The sequence below is a fragment of the Notamacropus eugenii genome, chromosome 6, assembly GCF_028372415.1.
Source record: "Notamacropus eugenii isolate mMacEug1 chromosome 6, mMacEug1.pri_v2, whole genome shotgun sequence".
NCBI lineage: Eukaryota > Metazoa > Chordata > Mammalia > Diprotodontia > Macropodidae > Notamacropus > Notamacropus eugenii.
In genome coordinates, this window is record NC_092877.1 from 113,328,457 (window position 1) to 113,349,420 (window position 20,964).

Here is a 20,964-nt window from a genome sequence, read left to right on the forward strand (position 1 = left end):
ATTTACCATCATTCTTTCAGCATAACAGGATGATATGACCTGGCTTATAGACATCTCTCTGTGGCACAGTTCCAGGAAAATAAGGTTCAGTTTGGATCCTGAACATTAGCTTGTGCTGTAATATAATAAGTTGACAGTCATCCTTGCATTGTACTATATTACAAACCAAAGTAACTTTCTTATTATCCATTTTATTATTGTTATTGCTTTATAAGAGTGTATTAAATTTAAATTTGATTGTTCTGGGATTAGGGTAATTTTTTACTTTTTTTTATGTGTGTGTATCTTCCCTACTCTGTCTTCAGTCTTGATGGCTAATAGTTTTCTTATAAAACTAGAGGCAGTTTCTGATTTAGGAATATGTGTTTCTTACCTAGTGAGTTAACATTTGGGAACTGTATCCCTGTAGGAGGCATCTATAGGAACTTTGCTTCCTCCCTGGTACCCTATTTGGGATTGTGTTCCTCCTGCAATCAGCTGCGATTCCCAACCCCAGTTTCTGTTTTTCCACTTTTCATCAGTGTGACATTTTAAAAAGTTCTAGAGACATAATTTCTGGGTCATTTAATCATTTTATTAATAAAATCAGAGATTTATTAATAAAGCGATGGTCATTTGGCCATCTCTCTTAGACCAAAGACCCCTCATAGTGATGGACCCACAATTTATATGCTCTTAGGAGCGTAGGTGTTCCATAGGGTGGCAATCAACTCTGATTGGTTAACAATGAAAAAATGAATATTACAATGAGAGGGTGGCTATATTATGAAGTTCTTGGAGTAAATGACTTGGGTCTCCCAAATCTTGGTTAAAGAGGTATTAGTTTCCATAGCAGATGTATGACAAAAGGGAATATCTACATTTTCCTGGACCTATCCGAGCAAGCACAATGAGCAGGAATGCATCCATTAGCCGAAATTTAAATTTTCTTTTACTGTCTGATTAGGATAATTCTAATCTAATAATTAGATAATAAAATCTAATGTAATAATTCTAATGAATCCAAACCAGTTAATAAAAGTATTTGTTCTATAAAACTTGAACTCAAAAGGCCTTGGGTTCCCCACCCATTGATTAGATCTTGGCCTGGCTAAATCTCTGCCCAAGACTTCTCACACTTGTTGATTTCTGGATGAGGAACTAGAAATGGGGGAAAACCTTGATACCAATATAATGATTGGTTTTTAATACCAGAGAGAACTAATCATTTCTCATACCAGCATAGATGTAGGGTGAAATCTCAAACAGGTGATCAACATTGTTGAAGGGGAGAATTTTTTTATCCATTTCTTTATCCATTTTTTTTTATCCATTCATCCTCTTTGTCCCCTGCATCTGGTCCAGAAGTCTGGGGCTCCTTATGAAATTACCCAGGACAATCACTGAACCAGGTTGTTGCTCTGAAATGTCTCAGATTGTCCCCTGGGTTGTTCCACAGATAGTCCGTTATCTTATGGGATTTATCATTATCTTAGCTTTCTAAGTGGGAAAATCAAGAGTGAAAAGAGGGACTTTTTAAAAAAAATTTTTCATCTCTACACAATCTCATTATTGCTAGCAGAAAATGCCCTCAGTCTATTTTATGGAAAGGAAGGTTAAAGAGAAGCCATGAGAATGGGAAAAAGCCCTAGCTGGAAGACATGGACCAACGATACAAGCAAGCCAATCTTTGAGGCCTTTAGAAGAAAATAAAATGTGTCATAGGGAGCAATAGCAAAAAAAGATATCCAATTATCAGAGGCTGTGAACCTTAAAACTTAATAGTGATATAAAGAGAGATTTTTACAAGAAAATTAGAACACAGAACATCTTACTTAGCAGACACATGGATAGTTTGTGTAGTTTGTCCTTTCTAGAAGAGGACCATGACATCAGGGAGATGATGACATGATTTGCAATTGATTTTGATTTCAGTGAGGGAGGGCTATGCAAAGGTACCAGCCTCGCCATCTGGGACCAGTGGCCAGATATCAATCAGGACGACTGGAGAGGGACCAGGATTCAGTGCAAGACCTTTGCCCTTTTAATCTAAGGTCTTCTCATGTTCTCACTTTAAGTGAGGCAATGTCCATTCAGTGAATAGGCGTGTTTAAGAAATGAGTCAAGGGGTGCCTCCTTTAACTAAAAAAAAAAATCAAACTGTGAGGTGAACATTCTCAGAGTTGTTGGACAAAAGAGAAACACTAACTATTTTAGGTTAACTCTGAGCCAGGAGAGCCCAAAAAATAACCATTAAGTGGTACTTGGGCAGGGAGCCTATTATGGTTGTTCAGTCCATGAGATTCGGAGTGAACTGGGTTTAAGTCTTGGCCTTTGAGAAAGAAATCTAGCCAGTAAACCCTAGCTTAACCTTGTAGTTTTCAGCCATCAAAATGTACCTTCCTTTGGGCAGAACACCCTCAGGTAAGAGGAGGAGAGCAGAGGAGAGGGGAGGGACTGAGTAGACCTTAACTTAAAAAAAAGAGTCAAGATCTCCCACTATGGATTAAGTATACATTTTTTGAAAAATCAAGAGATAAAGAGCCAAGTTAGGCATAAAATGGATAATTTTGATTACATTAAATTAAAAAGGTTTGTCCAAATAAAACAAATGTGACCAAGATCAGAAGGAAAGCAGAAAATTGGGAGGAAATTTAAAGATAGTTTATTACATAAAGGTATCATACCTGAAATATATAAAGAACTTTACTGAATCTATAAGAATATGAGTCATTACCCAATTGATAAATGGTCAAAGGATATTGACAGGCAGTTTTCCAATGAAGAAACCCAAATCATTACTGACTAGAGAAATGCGCATTAAAACATGTTGGCTAAAATGATAGAAGGGAAAAGTGACAGATATTGGAAAGATGGGAAAATATTGGGACACTTTCATTGTTGGTAGAATTGTGAACTGATCCAGTCATTTTGGAGAACAATCTGGAATTATGCCCAAAAAGTTATTCAACTATCTATAACCTTTGACCCAGCAATACCACTACTTGGTCTATTTTTAAAGATAAATAAGTTAAAAGGAAAAGAACCCATGTGTTCTACAATGTTTATAGCAGCTCCTTTTCTGGTGGCAAAGAACTGGAAATTGCAGAGATGCCCACCAATTGACAGATGGTTGAATAAGTTGGTATATGATTGTGCTGGAATACTACTATGTTATTAGAAATGATGAGCTCAGTGATTTTAGAAAAACATGGAAAGACGTGCAAAATAATGAAGAGTGAAATGAGCAGAACAGAGAGAATATTGTATACAGCAACAGCAATATTGTTATAAGAATGACTTTGAATGAATGTTTTTTTGACTGTTAAATACAGAAATTAACTATAAAGGACATATGAAAAAACATACTATCTGCATCCAGAGAAAGAATTGATAAACAGAAACGTATAGAATAATTTTATATATGTATACCTATTTGTGTCTAATGGTAGCCATCTCTAGGGTGTAGGTGGGAGGAGGAAAAGGAAAAAAAGAAATTTACATGATAATTTTATTGTTTGTTTGAAAGAAATAGCAAATTGTGCATGGTAAATTTGCAGTTTCATGCACAATAATCTTTTTTATTGTACTATGTTATGGAAATGCTTGTTTTATTCCAAAAAATATTTTTTAAATTAAAAAATACTTAATAGTGCATAGGGACTGGCTCTGTAATTTTCTTGTTATAGGGAATTTCCAGGTGAGGAAATTCCCCATCAATTCAGGTGAGCACTTCATCTCCAACTTGTAGTCTTAACAGGGTTCCCTAGGTTGAGCTCTAAGAGTTAAAAGCTTTCATGGGTCGCAGAGATGTTTTGTATCAAGTCACAAGAGAGACTGGAACCCAAGTCTTTCTGGTTCTGAGACAATCTGTCTCTCCTCTACACCATGTTGCCTTCTACAAATGTACCTGACAAAACATAGTGGCTGGGGGAGAAGTCTCTGATTCTGAAGTGCTTGATATAGTAAATTAGAATTCAGTTTATTTTCCCATGGGGATATTATCCTACGTAATGGTCAAGATCAATTATTTTAGCACTGTAGTTCAATTCAAATTCACTAAAACTATACTGAGCAGGTACTGTTTAGTTTCCTGAGAGTACAGTTACAGACCAGACCTGTGATTCCCAGGTGATAACTCCCTCTAACACATTTTCACATCTTTTTTGTAACTTACAGCCTTTGAAAACTGCCTAGAACACTGAGAAGTACAAAGTGCCATAAGACAAGTTGGCTGTCCTCAAAAGATTTATAGTCTAATTCAGAGGAAAGGAATAAATATATAGTCTCCATGATGTGCCAGGCACTATGTTAAGTTCTTTACAATTATCTCATTTGATCCTCAAAATAACCCTGTAGGGGAGGTACTGTCAATATTCCCATTTTACAGTTGAGGAAATTGAGACAAACAGCACTTAAGTGGCTTGCCCAGGGTCATACAGCTAACAAATATGTGAGACAGCATTTGAACTCAGGTCTTCCTGCCTCCAAGCCCAACCCAGTTCACTATTCCCAGTGAGATCTAATTGCCCAATTGGGAAGGTAGGTGTATAAAGAAGTAATTATGAGGGAGTAGGTGATAGGTTTAGTATATTAGAAAGAGTCCAGGATTTAACAGTAAGATGAATCACAGCTTTTCTTCTTGAGGTTATGTGATCTTAGCCAAGTCTGGGTCTCAGTTTTATCATATGTAAAATGATGGAGTTGGACCTTGGACTGGGTGATTTCTAACGTTCCTTACAGCTTTACAATACTGTGAATGCTATAAACAAAGATCTGTGACAAATGTAAGGAAGGAGAGAAAATTTAAAGGTAAGTGATTAGATATAATGGGAATTTGAGTTTATAAAGTGTTTACTATATCTCTGTAATATAGGTAGTGCAAAGAATGTGTTTGGTGTTATAGGGTAGGATTAGTCATTGAGAATCACCTTAGAGGTCATCTAGTTCAGCTCCCTCTTTTTTATAGAGTAGGAAACCAAAGCCTAGAGAGAAACAATGACTTGTTCAAGGTCACTTAGTTAGCCATTGGCAGAGTTGACTTAAACCCATAGCCTTTAATTCAGTACTCTTTCTTCTACAGTGCATTTTCTTATGGAGAGACTTCATGAAAAAACAAGCATTTATGGACTGACCTAGTAACGGAATCATTATTTATAATATTATTTCTACTTTAACTCATTTGAAACTCAGGGGAACTGAATTAAAGATAAACTTTTAGGTTACACCCTCTTCTGACTTGCAAATTTCCCATACTTTATTCCATATACAGCCATGACTATGTTTGCTACGCTTTACTAATTGTATCATATTACTAGGAATCAATCCTGCCAAGCTAAGTGGAGAATTACTTTGCCTTTGCTTCTTTAATCTGTATGAAAAATTGATGTTTAGGGTTATCATGTAATGTTTGTTTTACCAAACCTTGCAGAACGGTTTTATTGAGGTGCCCCCTTTTTTTGTTCCCTGCTACATTAAGAAAATTTGCTACAATTTCCTTCAGAGTAATGTTAATTGATCTATTTCAAATATATGTACAGCATTCCTCTACTTAACACCAAGGTTAAGGATAATTCCTTGAGAATTTCAAGGTTAGTATCTTTCATATGGAAAAGATTGGACCACAAGAAAGCCTATTGTAGATCTTTGAAATTGTTTTGTTTTGGTAATTGTTGTTGTTTTTTGTTATGGTTGTTTTTAAACCATCCTTTATGTTGGACTGAGATTTATTCTATAAAAGCAGTTTTGATCAACTTTGGTAACTCTGAAAGCCCTGTAAAGTATGTGGCATTGACCAGATATTTGTTTGGTGCTTAAATTGATGTCTTTCTATGGATTCTTATTGTTTACAAAGCTAATTGAGCTATAAAATATGCAAGATTTCCAATATTTTGGGAAGTCTGATGGACACAGAACAATCACTGAATTTGCTGTTTGTCTTTTTTTAATTTTAGAAATCTCCACCACAGGTCCGGTTGGCCTGGGAAGCACTACCACCACCACCAGTACAACCTTGAGGATCACCACAGGAAGCCCAGGGAGGAGTACCACCACATCAGTGCCAGGGAGAAGGAACAGAAGCACCAGTACCCCATCCCCAGCAGCAGCAGCACCGGATGAAATCACCACCCACCTTCCACCTGCTTCCTCTCAGCTCCCAGCTCTGGAAGAGAGCTGTGATGCTGTGGAAGCCCGGGAAATCATGTGGTTTAAAACCCGTCAAGGACAGATGGCAAAGCAGCCATGCCCTGCAGGGACAGTAGGTGAGTCCTTTAGAAAGACCTGTGCTAAGGGCCTCACATTCTCTCACTTTAGCTCAGTTGTCAAATATTCTCCCTTAGGCTTGCTCAGTAATGCATAGAGTCAGAGTAATTTCGAGGGGTAGTTCATTAACTAGTAAGTCCAATAAATTAAGCTTAACACGATATACTGACTAAGCCACACAGTTTTGTCCAAAATGCCGAAAATTAGAATTCGCTTAGCAGGAGGTGCTGTGAATAAACAGGTTAGGGAATAAGAATGACAAACTTGGACAAAACATTGCAAGACATTTTACATCTAGTTTCAATCCACATTGGACTTATTTAAAGCTTTCAAGTAAACTGTGAAAAATATTGAGAAAAAGCCCTACAGAGGACAAACATGCATCAAGGGATAGATAAGAATTAAAGTCTTTTTCCCAGCTTTTATTTGTGTGTTTCATAATATTCCTCAGGGGAACCATGCATTATGATTTTTTTTAAAACATGTGTCCTAACTTTGTCACAATATAACTGGACTCTGGTGAATTTTATGTTTGATCCACTGCATTTGATTTGCATAATATCTCAAGATTCATTATTTAATCAATTAGAAATTAATCAAGTATTGGAATGGCAGCAAACCATTGTCCTTGCTTGAGGTTTGAGTCCTCAGTTGAGAGAAAGAAAGCCATAATATACCCAGATCCTTCTGATATTTCCAGTAACTGAAATTGTGTGGATGTGCTCTTTCCAGGATTTACTTTCTACTTAATCTCATGAAATTTTTGACACAGTAAAAGAGGCTGTCTAAACTGTAGAGTGTTATAAAGGGTTTATTGTCCTCCTCCTTATAAGCATTATTATTATACTGGTAGATTAGAGAAATGCTGTTGACATAAAGTACCTATATATTAGAAAAGCATTTGACAAAGTCTAAGCTATCCTGGAAAAAAGATGGAAATATGTGGGCTGAACGATGGTCTAATTAAAGGGAGGGATACTGATTATCTTTTATCTAGCAGAGTAATTTGCATAGGTTAGTAAATGATTGTTAAATGGATAAGTGGATAAATGATTTCTTAACTCATTTATATTCAGAAGTGTTTGGACAACTTTAGCCAAAGAATGTTGATTAATTTGTGATGGTTTTTACTACAAAAAAAGAGAAAAATAAAGTCTGTCATCCTACAATGCCTCTCCTATTCATGAGATCAGTACAGTGAAAAAAAATATTCAACTTAGATTCAGAAAGAACTGGGTTCTGACCCTACTTCAGACTCTTACTAGCTGTGTGACTTTGAGAAAGTCGCTTAACCTCTCTTAGACTCAATGTTGACACAACTGGGATAATGATAATTGAAGTCTCTTACAATTACTGTGAACACCAATGAGATAATACATGTACATGAAAATCTTAAATATGTGCAAGTTTTTATTTTTCTATTATAATGATTATAATTATTATTATGTTAAAAGCATACAAGATGCCCCGATAGAACAACAGAAATTATTTTGTTCATTGATCATTTAATTTTAAAGTGAAGCACAAAGCAAGCATTTGTACCCTTACCTTTTGCCTCATTCCCTCCTCATCTCTGCTCCATAAAATCTGAAACATCCTTGAAAGAACAGGTCACTGTTACCACTTATGTGATCCTTTTCCTCATCTCTAACCCCAGTTGCTAGTATTCTGTAATGTTTAATATTATTTTGAATTTGTTTTCATTTTTGTGTATTTGGTATTTACTCATTTGTCTTCATGCATGTGTTTTGTATTTAGTTACACCCATTCCCCACACATACCTACTCCCATTCCATGCAATATCATCTCTTGGATATAATGTCTTATTTATAGTAAGAGCCTAATAAGTATTCATTGAAATGATAATCCACTCTCAATTCCAAATGGAGAAATTCCTTAAAGACGGTTAGATTCTACAGCATCTTTGTTTTGTAGATGAATTTATGCCGATTAAACAAGCTTTAGAAACTTAGTCTCCTAAATGAGATTAACTTGGATTCAAAATAATTTGAACTAAGGATCCATATGGGAAAATCCAAATGAATGAAGAGTGTCTATTCCGTAGAGTAGACAGTTCGTTGGGGTGATCACGCATGTCTTAAACAGATACTGTCGATGAAGAATGGGTTGGGCCCAGAACTGAAAGAAGGAAGAGTGAAAAAAACACCGTATTTGTGAAATTATGGTATGTTTTTAATGAATCCAAGTTCCTCTTTAAAACAAAAGCCTTTTAAAAAATCAATTATGATTGCTACTCATTTATTATCCACAATTTCTGTTTACACAGTAGTACAATGAAGAGATGTTTGGTGTATTAAGTATGCTGCAGGATGTTTCTAATGATCAATAATAGGCAAGAAGCAGCATAAAAAAACATCCGTGGTTATATGTGCTTCGAAAATGAAGTGGGCTGAGCACTTGGGGAGGACAAAGACTATTTATTAACTGAACATCCTGCATGGTCCATTCGATGTATTGTTGAGTCCTAGACACAGAATCTTAGTGCAGTGGATACTTAATAGGGCAGCATATTTTCATTCAGCACAGGGAAGAATCTGCCCAAGGCTTTTGGAAAATGGAATGTTATGTCTCATTAGATAATGAGCTCCCTCTCATTAGAAATGTTCAAGCAGAAACTCAATGACCATTTGTCCAGGAGCATGTTGATAGGATTTGTAATGGAGGATTAGACATAGAAGACCTCTAAACTCCCTTCACTTTGAAATTTGGTGATTTTGAGGTGTGATAGTTGAACAAAGCTACTTTTTTTCTTATAAAATTAAATGCATAATAGTGTTCTCCTTGTGGAAATTTTCAGAAAATAATATTTCTATCTTAGATTCCTTTCAAAAAGTGGAAAGAAATCCTGTGTTCCAAATGTCAATACTGTTCTTTTGACTGTTTTAAATACTCAGTGGAGATTATTCAAAACTCAAAAGTAACATTTTGAGTACATAATGAAAAAGGAAGCACAAATTCATATTTCTCTTACTGTCACAGGTGTGTCTACCTTCCTCTGTTTGGCCCCTGATGGAATTTGGGATCCTCAAGGACCAGATCTAAGCAACTGTTCTTCTCCTTGGGTCAATCACATAACACAGAAGGTAATTCCTACCACTGTACTATAAGTAATCATTTCTTTGCTAACTCTGATGCATCATAGTGAATTACAAATGACGAAAAAAATCAAGGAACTTAAAAAAAATCAGAATTATTTCTTTCCTATTTGCTTATCTAATTGTACATACAATTTTGTTGCATTGGGGGAGAGAGAGGTCCTCAGGAATTAATAATCTGCTAAGAAGTTGCCTAACAACTTTTGTGAGATACCTGTTTTCTTTAAAGTATATGATACTGCCTTTTGATACTCTAAACTTGTAACTTGGAAAGTTAATTACAATCAATGATTAAAAATAATACACTTTTAAAGTCAAGTCAACAAGCAATTATTGAGCACCTACTATTTGTCAGGCAGTGTATTCAGCTCTGGAGATACAAAAAGGACAAAATTAGATCTGCTCCCAAGAAGCTCACAATCTAATGAGGAAGACAACATATAAACTACGATATGCAAAAAAGATATATACAAAATAAGTTGGAGATAATCTCAAAGTGGAGATGCAAGGGTTAAGAAAGGCCTGGAAAGGCTTCTTGTAGAAGGTACAGTTTTTGCTGAGACCTGAAGGAAGGCAGGGAAGACAGAATCTCAAAATAGGGAAGTAAAGCATCTAAAAATGAGAGAGAGCCAGTGAAAATGCATAGAATCTGGAGATGGAATGTTTTATTCAAGGAACATTAAGGAAGCCAGAATTTGTAGAGCATGTAGAAGGTCATGAGGTGTAAAAAAAAAACAAAAACCAAAACCAAAACAAAAAATACTGAAAAGGTAGGAAGGAGCCAGATCAGATGGGCGTTAAAAGTCGAACAGAGGATTTCATACTGGATACTAGGAGTTAACAACATGCCCATAGCATTGAGAATTGCAAGTGGAAAATTTTGAGAGACATTTTCAAGCTTCCAAAAAAAAAAAAAAAGCTTCAGTACATGTACCTTGGATAGAAAGTGGGATTTTTACAAGATAGTTCCACGTTTAAAATTTTGTCATTTGATCAACATTCTTTAAAACCTAATTTATCAGTGTTGAAAGTACATTAATGTGCGGCAATAAACTTTTGCAGACTCAATTTAACAGGGCTTATTTGGTTGCAATATGTTGAACATTTTTATTATTAATGCACTATGGGACTTCGTGTTGATTTCATAACAAACAGAGACCAGATGTGCATTTATACCAAAATTGCTGTGGGATGCATCCTTATTATAGCAATTTATGTGGCTTTATTCACTCTTAATATCAGGAGTCTTCCTATGGAACATTAGCTAGGCTGTAGAATTTCTGAAAGATTTTTTTCCAAAAGAAATATTACAAATGATAACCTTACAAGAAACACAGTCTTGCTGTTTACTCTCCTCTCCATTTGTTTTTAACTGCTCTCATCCTTAGTGATATCCTGCACAATTATCAGTAAATACTCCCTCCAGTAGATCATGTAGCAAATGAGCCATAACTGTCTCTTTATCCTAAATCACAAATAAGAAGTAATGATGGGGACTGTAGTTATTCTTTTATATATATAGATAGATATATAGATATGTAACAGTCATGATACCTGTTACTATTCAAAGCCGGCAGTCTGGATGTAACTCTGGTCCAATTTCCACACTGATCTGCCACACAGATTGTCCTTTGATTTCATTATAGTGTAGCTCAGACCCCCGGGTGAATAACTCTTGCAGGATGTGATGAGATTAATAGATCAGTAGCATATCTGGTACCATTAGCAACTTTGCATTTTTTAAAACTACCCCCATGCTTAGCCTAGAGGTTAATATGATTTCAGTCATCATTCACCTAGAAAACTGGGTGCTTTTATGCTGTTTCCTGAAAATAGACTTCTAGAAAGAAAAAAATAATACTTATATTTTTCCAACTAAGGAAAGAAAAGGATCACAGGACCATAGATTTAGAGTTGGATAGAATTTTAGAGACTAACAATGCTTTTATTTTATGAGGGTGGAAATTAGGTACAGTGGTATAGATCTGAGGTGGTACTGGGATTAAATGATAGGGTTAGGATTGGAGCCCAGACTCTAAATTAATGCTTTGTTGTTTGAAATTGCAGTACAAAAACTGTTGTCCTGTATTGGCATACAATAAATGATGCCTTATTTTTTTCCTCACTATTTTTGTGTGTTATAGAGAAAAAAGTGTTATCTGCAATGAAAAAGGGAAAAACAGCCCCTCCAAATTTGTCTTGGCCTCTTTCTTTCCCTTTTCCCTCCTATTTACTTGTGGCATACCACCATCACAAAAAGCTCACTATAGGCTTCCTTTTGCCTTCATGCTATGTCCTCATTGAAACTTCTCACTTCATTTAATGATTTCTGTTCAAGTGGCCTTGTGCAAATATCACCCTTAGCATTATTGTCTAACTTATTGATGTCTAAGGGTGGGAACTTTTAAATGAGGACATTTGGATATAAGCTTCCCTTCAAATTAGATCATTTGTTTGGCTACAAGGTCCATTTATATGTAGGGTCAGGACATCCATTTAAAATTTCAAGCATGCATAAAGTATTTTTGTGGTCTATTCCATGAATATGGAGAAAGAACACTCTTGAATTATCTATAAAGAAGATGTATCCGTGCTGTCTTTAGTATGACAACATGCAACCTCCTTTTGTTCTATGCTACATATGATGTTTATGAATTTTGAAATAATGCTGTCATTCCTGGATTTTTTGAGAAAATCAGATGAGAGATGCAAAAAATGTTAACATATTGAAGATTAAGAAATGGGAGGGGAGGATTTGACCTGGAGCTACAGAATGAACTCTTTTCTTAAAATTGCCTTGTTACTTAACTTTGTGTCAATTCAGAATTCCAGGAAGTTTAGTGTTTGGGGAAGCGATTCACTTTCAATCTAGAATCCACTTATTGAATATCAATTATTAATAAACACTGTACTACATACTGAAGAAGGTGGAAAAATAAGTAAGATAGGGTTCATTACACAAAATTTAAAATATAATAGGTAGGATAATCATAGTGCACTATGCAAAGTTCATAAGAGAGGGACAAAGTATTATGAGAATTCAGAAGAATGAAAGAACAATCTCAGGGTATCAAGTAAGCTTTCCAAAAGAAAAAGCATTAGCCTAGGGAAAGACACCAGAATCATTTAAGCCTTCCCAACTATAAGAGACAAAAGCATTTGGCTGTTGATTTAATAACTTGGGCTGAGATTGATGGCAAAATAGATATATTCTTTCAAGGAAATGGTAGTGCTGCACTTAAGTACTTTGAATAACTCCTTAATGAATTCTTTTGGCACCCAGATTAGGATTTTTATATAATAAATGTCATGAAATGTCAAAGCTTATTTCAAAGAAAATTGTTTTTGGCTCCTGTTGGGGCTTAAATATGTAAATAGTATCAATCTCTGTCATAATTAGTATGCTTAACTAAAGCTTATGGTTTTACCCCTATTTTGGAAAGATTATTTATTCAAGGCCAAGTTATAACACCACTATTTAAACTAGACAGTGATTTGCTAATCTACACAAAACCCTACATTTTTTCAATGCTTATGCTTTATTTTCTTATAAATACTTTTAGCAGATTTAAGTAATTGAAGTTAGAAATAAAGTGTTCAATGGACTCTTTTGGTTGAAAGATTTATATAAATGTTTCTATTATCTGCCTCTTTTATGTGTATACCTCACAAATCTAATATCCAGTATAAGGGAGCTGAATTCAGTCGTCACTTTGATACAAGAACACCTCTAATCAAAGCAGAACCCATGGCTTAAGCTAGCATTCATTCTTCAGAATTGAAGCATGAACAGAAAGTGACATGTTTGTTGCTTGTTTTTCTGTGGTTCATAGATTTTTTAGAATGTTAGCACTAGAAGAGACCTTATATCATTTAATCCAACCCTATTAGTTTACTGCATTCAGTCACTGGCCTCAAGGCCAAGAAAGATTTAAGTCCTGTTTATTTACAGGGTCATTTAAAAAAATCCCCTGGACATCAGTATTTCATTTTTAAATTTAATATTATTTTCTCCTTTTTACTGTTAATCTATGAAAAGTGACTGGCTCTCCCTATGATATGAAGGCTAGAAAAAAAAATCATTATTAAGTATGACGGCATTTTTCACTTAAAAAGCTCATGTATCTTAATATCTAGTTCATGTTATCATTGTGATTCTTCTAGGACAGTCAGGGCAAGTGTTCTTATTATTATTTCAGAAACTACAATATTCAAGGCACAGAGGTACAGTAGTGATGGTCTAGAACTCTGAATTCCTGAATTTCATCTCAAGTACCCTCCAATTTAATGCAGTCTAACTCCATGAGGCCAAGCATTGTATGTTCATATTAGGCAACACTGAATTTCTCAAATGTTTTGAAGTATTTTTAGATTCTAATCAATTATTAAGCATTATTAAGCATTTGTGTGTCAGGCATGTTTCTAATTACAGAAGTTACAAAGATGAAAGTCCCTCCCCTCAAGGAGGGGGCAATGTCTCCAGAGATGACATGTACTGAAACAATTATACAAAAGTATATGTAAAAAAAGAAGGCAAGGTAGTTTTGGCAAAGTGTGCATTAATCCATCAACACCATTTTTGAGTACCTATAAAACCAGATACTTCTCAGACATTTTGATACTGATGCATCTATGATGTGGATGATGAAGTAGAAAGGCATTAATGGGAACTATGATAGGAAAAGAAATCCCAAAAGGGTCTAGATTGGGAGGAGGGTATTGCTGGTATAGAACCTGATTTACCCTGATGATGGGGAACACGGGAGGAGAGAGATCGTGCACCTAAGGCAAGATAGGAATCTAGGTCCTCCTGACTCCTAGGCCAGCATGACTGTCTTATCCAACATACCACATTGCTTTTCAGTTCTTGTTTGTATCATTATGGAAAAGGCCTTCCTTGCTAGTACAAATATTTCATTTTTATAAGCAGTTGTGTTATTAACATGACTACTTAAACAAACAATTATGTTTAACTTTTGTTAAGGGAGTTAACTATTAGCTTTTCTTTTCTCTACTGTCATTTTCCTTACGATGATAATTGACAGCTGTTTATAACAAATACTTGAGGGGAAAATTCCAAAATTATACATACACAAAAATTAAATAGTAGCCATTTCCAGTAATGTTTTCCACATTTCTTTGTTTTACAAATTATTTTGCTTCTCATGGAACTCCCTGTTTGGACATAATAAAAAATAATGCTTGTGTTCATATTCTTGAGTTATATGGGAAGTAAAAGCAATTGCTACTTTGAATTTTTTGAATGTACATCATTACCTCATGTGTAACTCTAAAAGTTATGTTCCATTTAGGTTTTGTAGTTGTCTTGACCCGGCCACTATGGGCAATTATTTACCATACTTAGCAACCTCTAAATATGATGAATACTCTAGCTACTTGACTGCTTTGGCTGCCTCTAAGCACACAGTAACTAAAGATTTCAAATATTTTAACTAACCCCAGGCTCCTATGTATCAGTGAATCTATGGTACAATCCATATGGGTACTAGTTTAGATGATACAGATCCAGTTCTATCTCTGGACTCCCATTCTTCTGTCAATGCCATTCCATGACAGGAGGTCCATTGACTTCGTCTTGTTCTTTTGACATTGTACAGCACCAAGTGTACACTGGTTATTCCACAACTTTTGGCCAGATTAGTTTGGTTTATCTATAGGACACCAAAGGCCCAAGTAAAGAGATGGTGTAGTTTAATGGGAATAGCATTGGAGTGAGTCTGAAGACTTACATTTTCATCGAGTTTCATTAATACTGGATATGACTTTAGGCAAGTCACTTAATTTCTGGTTGCTTCAATATCCTCATCATAAAATGGGGATAATAAATCCCATCTACCTTCCAGGATTGCTGAAAGGATAAAATTAAATAAAATCTATAAAGTATTTCCAAAAAGTTAAAGTACAATATAAGTGTTAGATATTATTGTTACGAACAGGTAAGTGGCATTGTAAATAGAGTGCTGGGCCTGGCGTCACAAAAACTCATTTTTCTTAGTTCAAATCTGGCCTCAGACACTTGCTACTATGTGATCCTGAGCAAGTCACTTAACCCTGTTTTCCTGTTTCCTCATCTATAAAATGAACTGGAGAAGGAAATGACCAACCACTCCAGTATCTTTGCCAAGAAAAACTCAAATAGTATCACAAAGAGTCAGACATGACTGGAAAAGCTAAATAACCACAAAACAATTATTATCTTGAGGGGTGGCAAATCATTTAAAGTTTCATTGACTTTGGTGACTTTCTAATACTCTTGAAATGCAGATAAGTTGCTCATCTCCTTTGGTGGAAGGAGTTTTCCCACTATGAGTTTCCCTATTGGGATGCAACCATAATACTATTTCCTTTCTCCTTGCCCCCACCCCAGATTTTAAAAAAAAAAGGATATGCATCTACACACACGGGAATATATAAACACATAGAATTTGAGGGATTTTCTCCATTTGATTTATAGTTCAAAGTCTAGATAAGAATTGAAGCACATGTATATATACTATTGATAAATAACTATTTCTGTCTATAGTTTACATGCTTTAGCTGGGGTACTTCACTGAAAAAAGCCTTAGAGAAGATCATATTCTGACACAGGTAACAAATATCTTTCCATTTTCTCCCGTTTTCAAAACTGTAGTTGAAGTCTGGTGAGACAGCTGCTAACATAGCCAGGGAGCTTGCTGAACAGACCAGAAATCAGTTGAATGCTGGGGATATCACCTATTCAGTCCGTGCAATGGATCAGCTGGTAGGCTTGTTGGATGTTCAACTCCGAAACCTGACTCCTGGTGGAAAAGACAGTGCTGCACGTAGTTTAAACAAGGTAAGCAGTAAAAATGAAGAATGAGGGACCAGGTGAAATTAAAACAAGCGAGTCTTCCCCTCTTGATAAATGAATAGTTTCTTCCAGTGGAGTCAGGGTGTGCTCACTGTCAGCATGATTTAGTGATTTGATTTACAGAGATTTTATATATATATATATATATATATATCATATATATATATAATATGTATATATTTTTTCTTTTTGGTCAAAAAACACACTAAAATTTCTTTAAAAGAAAAGAAAAACAAGAAATTAATATGTTACATGCTCCTTTAAAGATATATCTCTTTTTTCCTGAGACAGAACTATATTTATTTTTATCTAGTATTGGAGGACAAGGTGAACATGAATGAATGTAATTTAGAATTAAGTACCTCTATTTGTTTTAGTCTATTTCTTCTAAACTAATAAGCAGTGGAAATGACAGGTGACTGTCCAGATCATCAAAAGGCAAGTAGAAATAAAAGAGAGAAGAGCAAAGAAAGAACGTGGTCTCTCTATAAACCCTGAATCAATGGTAGAGTTAAATTTGAAGTAGGACATATGTGGGTTTGGAAAGTTATGCATACATGTACACATACATGCATATGTGTGTATTTGTATATGCGTGTCTCCTAGTTTAATTGTGAGGGATTTTTTTTCCTTTAAGAGACATGAGGAATTTGATATTATTTTCCATTTTTATTATGCTACATAATGTTTAGTTTGAATATTTATGAAGATTTTGCTTCATTAAAATTTTTAAAAGAATACGTTGCCTTGATAGTAATACTATTATTAGATCATCATTCTCTAGTGGATTTCAATAAATTTGTAGGTTGAAAAACAGTGCTCAAATTATGTTTGTAAGGAAAGATAGTTTAAATGGCCAGGTGAATACTAACTATGAGGAAAAATGGAATTTATTGAAACTACATCATCTCAAGATGTGAATAAACAGTCCTCCTGTTGAAAGTATGTCATTTTTGTTTCATTCAGATGTCATGTGTTCACTGAATGGTGCACATGAGACATTAGACGGGGGAAATTATTTGTTCCAAATTTTAGTTGCTAGAAGATAATGACAGTCTTGCTATTTAAGAAAACAAAAAGTGGGCAGTGACAGACTTAAGTCTCCACTGTGGAATTCCCAAAGATGAATGTACCCCTTTAGAATGAAAAATGGCTAAGCAGACTGGTTCTTCAACTCCCTATTATTCAGTGCCATATTGAAGGAAAGGTCTCATCAAGATAGAAGGAAGTAAAGATTAATTGCTCACCACAGATCAGTCAGGTAATTTTATGACAAATAATGTTTGTGTTGAAAAGTCAGCCTCAGGAGACAAATTTGTTAATGTATTTGACATAGATTATTATTAGAGGTTATTCTCTATTGAGCATCAAAAGTTTTTGCTTTTAGCTTGTTTTATTATTATTATTATTTTAAATAGTCATTCTCTTAGTAGTACATAAATCCACAGAAATCCATTGAACTTGTCAGTGCTGGAAATTTAATGTATTATTATCTAGGCTGACTTGATGCTGTTTAATGAATATTGCTGCCAGCAATTGTTATGATAATATACTGAAAGTAGTCATTCGTATTAATGTTACATATCCATAACATGACTTGTTACAGCAATACCGCTTATCTTTATTTAAAATGATGTTGATGTCTGACAATATCAGGTAAAGCTGGTAATTAATGTCACATTCTAACTGGCTCCAGCTAATCAGCTTTCCTATTCTGAATTTCAAATAACGACATAACAGGCAAATTTTCATTTGTGAAACCTTTTTATGCTCCTCTTATTTTCCATTTGGCTCTTTTCGGTTGTATGATGTGGTTTGTCATACATTAATTTGCATGATGAGCTAAACAGTTGGGGTCCGTGAGGTTGTTCACATGCTTGCTGGCTTGCTCTCATTTCTTGTGGTCTCCACCGCTCCCTTAAGCAGTTGTACCCTAATAGGTTTGCAAAGTCAACTCAGTACAAATCAATTGCATTCAGCATTGAAATTCCACAGTGTTTGGAGGGAGGGAGGACTGTGAAATAGTGATGCGAGTCACTGATCCAAATGACAGCCCTCATAATTTACTTGCACTCATTCTTTAGAGGAGCAAATGCTCTATGAACAGTTAAGAATGCATGAATTAAAGTGGGAAGATGTTCTTAGAACACAAAAGGCATCAGAGTAGCTGCTTCTTAAAGCCTGAAAATGTTCCTCCTTCAATAATCTGGGCTTCTTAGGGATTGGAGAATTAAGAGAGATGAGGAAAGAAGTAATTTACAAAGATTTTTGCTCTATTATTTTGCTGGGTTGAATAGCACCCCTTATGTTTTTATGTTATCATTTAAAAGTTTATTAAATGTAAAAATAGTTACTTTTGATCTTCTGTCCAATAAAATATCAATCTCTATGCCCAAAGTGTGCTTCTTATTGAACGAAATCTCTAATATTATATATAATTCTTTTTTCTGGGTGGAGGGATTGGAAGGAACGATGATAAATTCAGTGTCCAATCAGGAAATCGCAAGTCTTTCAACTTGAAATGACTTGTCCCTTTGTAATTTTCTTCATGATGACATTGTCCTAACTGGATATCCATCTGTAAAATTTGTATTTCCTATACACACAAAATATGTAGTTTTCATGCAGAATGGGGTGTAGGTATGAGTTCATAGTTTAGGATGCACGTCTTCTATACATGTTCTACAGGATACCTGAGAAATGGGCTCCAAACATTTGACATAAAGCATTTCATTTTGTCTTTTGTTGTCTGTCATTCACAACTAACTCTCATATGAAATATATAACTTCAATATAATAACAAGCACTTATTTTACTAAGTTCCACTAATATATTGCAAGATTTCTTGACATAGCTAATAGCTTGACACTATCCAGGGTTCTTGGCCACCATTTGCTAAACCATTGCTGTATTTCGCTGCTGCTTAGCTGTCATACTCTTCTAGAAAGTAGTTCACAAATAAATTTTGTTTAGATGTGTTCTTTTTAAATTTTTCTTGGTTTCTTCTATCACTAACTTATTTTTTCTATTCTGTGTTTAACCTGCTGTCTTTATGGAATCAGCTTCAGAAAAGAGAGCGCTCTTGCAGAGCCTATGTCCAGGTACTTTCAGTGTTTTTATAAATGTGTTAAATTGTTGAATTGTGTCTGGTGTTAATATTGTATATTTGCAGCTGATAAAATGTTTTAATATGTAAAAGCTGCAACACAGTAAACTTAGGGCTACATTAAAGGGGAGAAATATAAAGTATATAAGAAAGACTCATGATATAAACAGGCTTGAGGGAAGGAAAAGGGGAAAGATCGTATTTTGTAGAACAGAGATATCCAGAGAAAAAGGAAGATTGCAATCAGAAATGGGAGGATTGCTACCTACACTGTGAGGTGAGTTGGGGTATTTATTCCAAGGCTTGAATTCTTCAGGAAAGTGGGGATCAGGTCATAGAGTTATTGGGTAGTATCTATCAGGAAGGCACATGATAAAAGCAATAACAGAAGGTAGTAACCAAGATAATAATAGCTGTCATTTATATAGTGTTTTTAAGGTCAGCAAAGAACCCTATAAAATATTAGCTCTCTTTAGCCTTACAACCAACCCTGAGAGGTTACTGCTATTATCATCTGCCTATTATAGATAAGATAACTGAGGGAGGGAGAGGTAAAATGACTTGCCTAGGGTCAGAAAGCTGGTACGGATCAGGTCATATTTGAGATCAGGTTTTCCTGACACCAGGTCCAGAGTTCTGTTCACTATATCACCTGAGTGCCTAAATAAATACAGATCAAGACTAAAGATCCTATGGTCCTGTTCTGAGTTTGAATTGAGCAGTGCTTGAACTCTTTTTAATTTTTTTTCCAACACTCTCATCTTTCTTCATGATAAATTACTGAACTTGCTATGACTAGAAATGGTGCTGCTGTGTGTCTGTATGTGTCATTACATATGTATGTATATATACTGCCACTCAGTGTTAAGGAAATGGGAAATCCAGATAATAGTAAAATGGTTACTCTCAGAAATGGTTCTCAGAAAATACTAACTATATAATTCCAACAAAAGCACTGTTCTCTTGCCTTCTTTAAATCTCCTCCAGATTCTTCTGTCTTTCCAAATTTCTTATGTGCTTGTTGACTTGGCCCTTTATGCTATATAATTTCGTCTGTACAGAGCAGAAATTCATTCAGTTTTATTCCGTAATGATAGAATATTAACATACTTTTCCTTTTACAGTGTGACCATGTTTTATGTTTTAGTATGAAAGGAAAGAAATTAAAATGTCAATCTCATTTTTCTTTCAACCTCACTTTCTCTTCCTTTATTTATTTCTCCTTCTTTCTATTTAAGCTACCCAGTCTTCAAATATAAGGCCTTTAGACAAGGAAGTTTGACATATAAACACTTCATGAAATATATAGAAAAGGAAAAACATATAAGACTGAAATATTTGTAAGCCTACTTAGGAACTTGGGAGAAATATCAGATTTTGATTTAAACATAAGCTTTTAATGGAAATTAACAAAATCGTTGATTCAGTGGCTACTTTCCTGGTCTTATAATTGATTATGAATGTTTACTAAACATGTGACAGATTTGGATAATATTGGTGAAATGAAAATAGCATGTTTTACTTTTAGATGATACTGGGTTTTGTAACTTTTATCGTTGAATATGATATCATAAGAATACAGAATTAGTATCTTAAAGATTTGTTTCTTAAAACAATGAAACATAAGTTTATGAAACATTTTAGTT

General features: G+C 34.8%; 1 protein-coding gene across 8 annotated transcripts in view; it reads left to right on the top strand.

Annotated features, from left to right (window-relative positions):
- Positions 1 to 20,964, top strand: part of ADGRL3 (adhesion G protein-coupled receptor L3) — a 941,368-nt gene that overhangs the window by 741,032 nt on the left and 179,372 nt on the right. For 7 of the 8 annotated variants that reach the window (XM_072620873.1, XM_072620870.1, XM_072620866.1 and 4 more), the window contains 4 exons: positions 5,934 to 6,242; positions 9,244 to 9,347; positions 16,012 to 16,197; positions 19,275 to 19,313. In XM_072620873.1, the coding sequence (XP_072476974.1) occupies positions 5,934 to 6,242; positions 9,244 to 9,347; positions 16,012 to 16,197; positions 19,275 to 19,313 (638 nt within the window). The remainder of the gene's footprint in view (positions 1 to 5,933; positions 6,243 to 9,243; positions 9,348 to 16,011; positions 16,198 to 19,274; positions 19,314 to 20,964) is intronic. The other variant, XM_072620869.1, reaches the window with a different exon arrangement.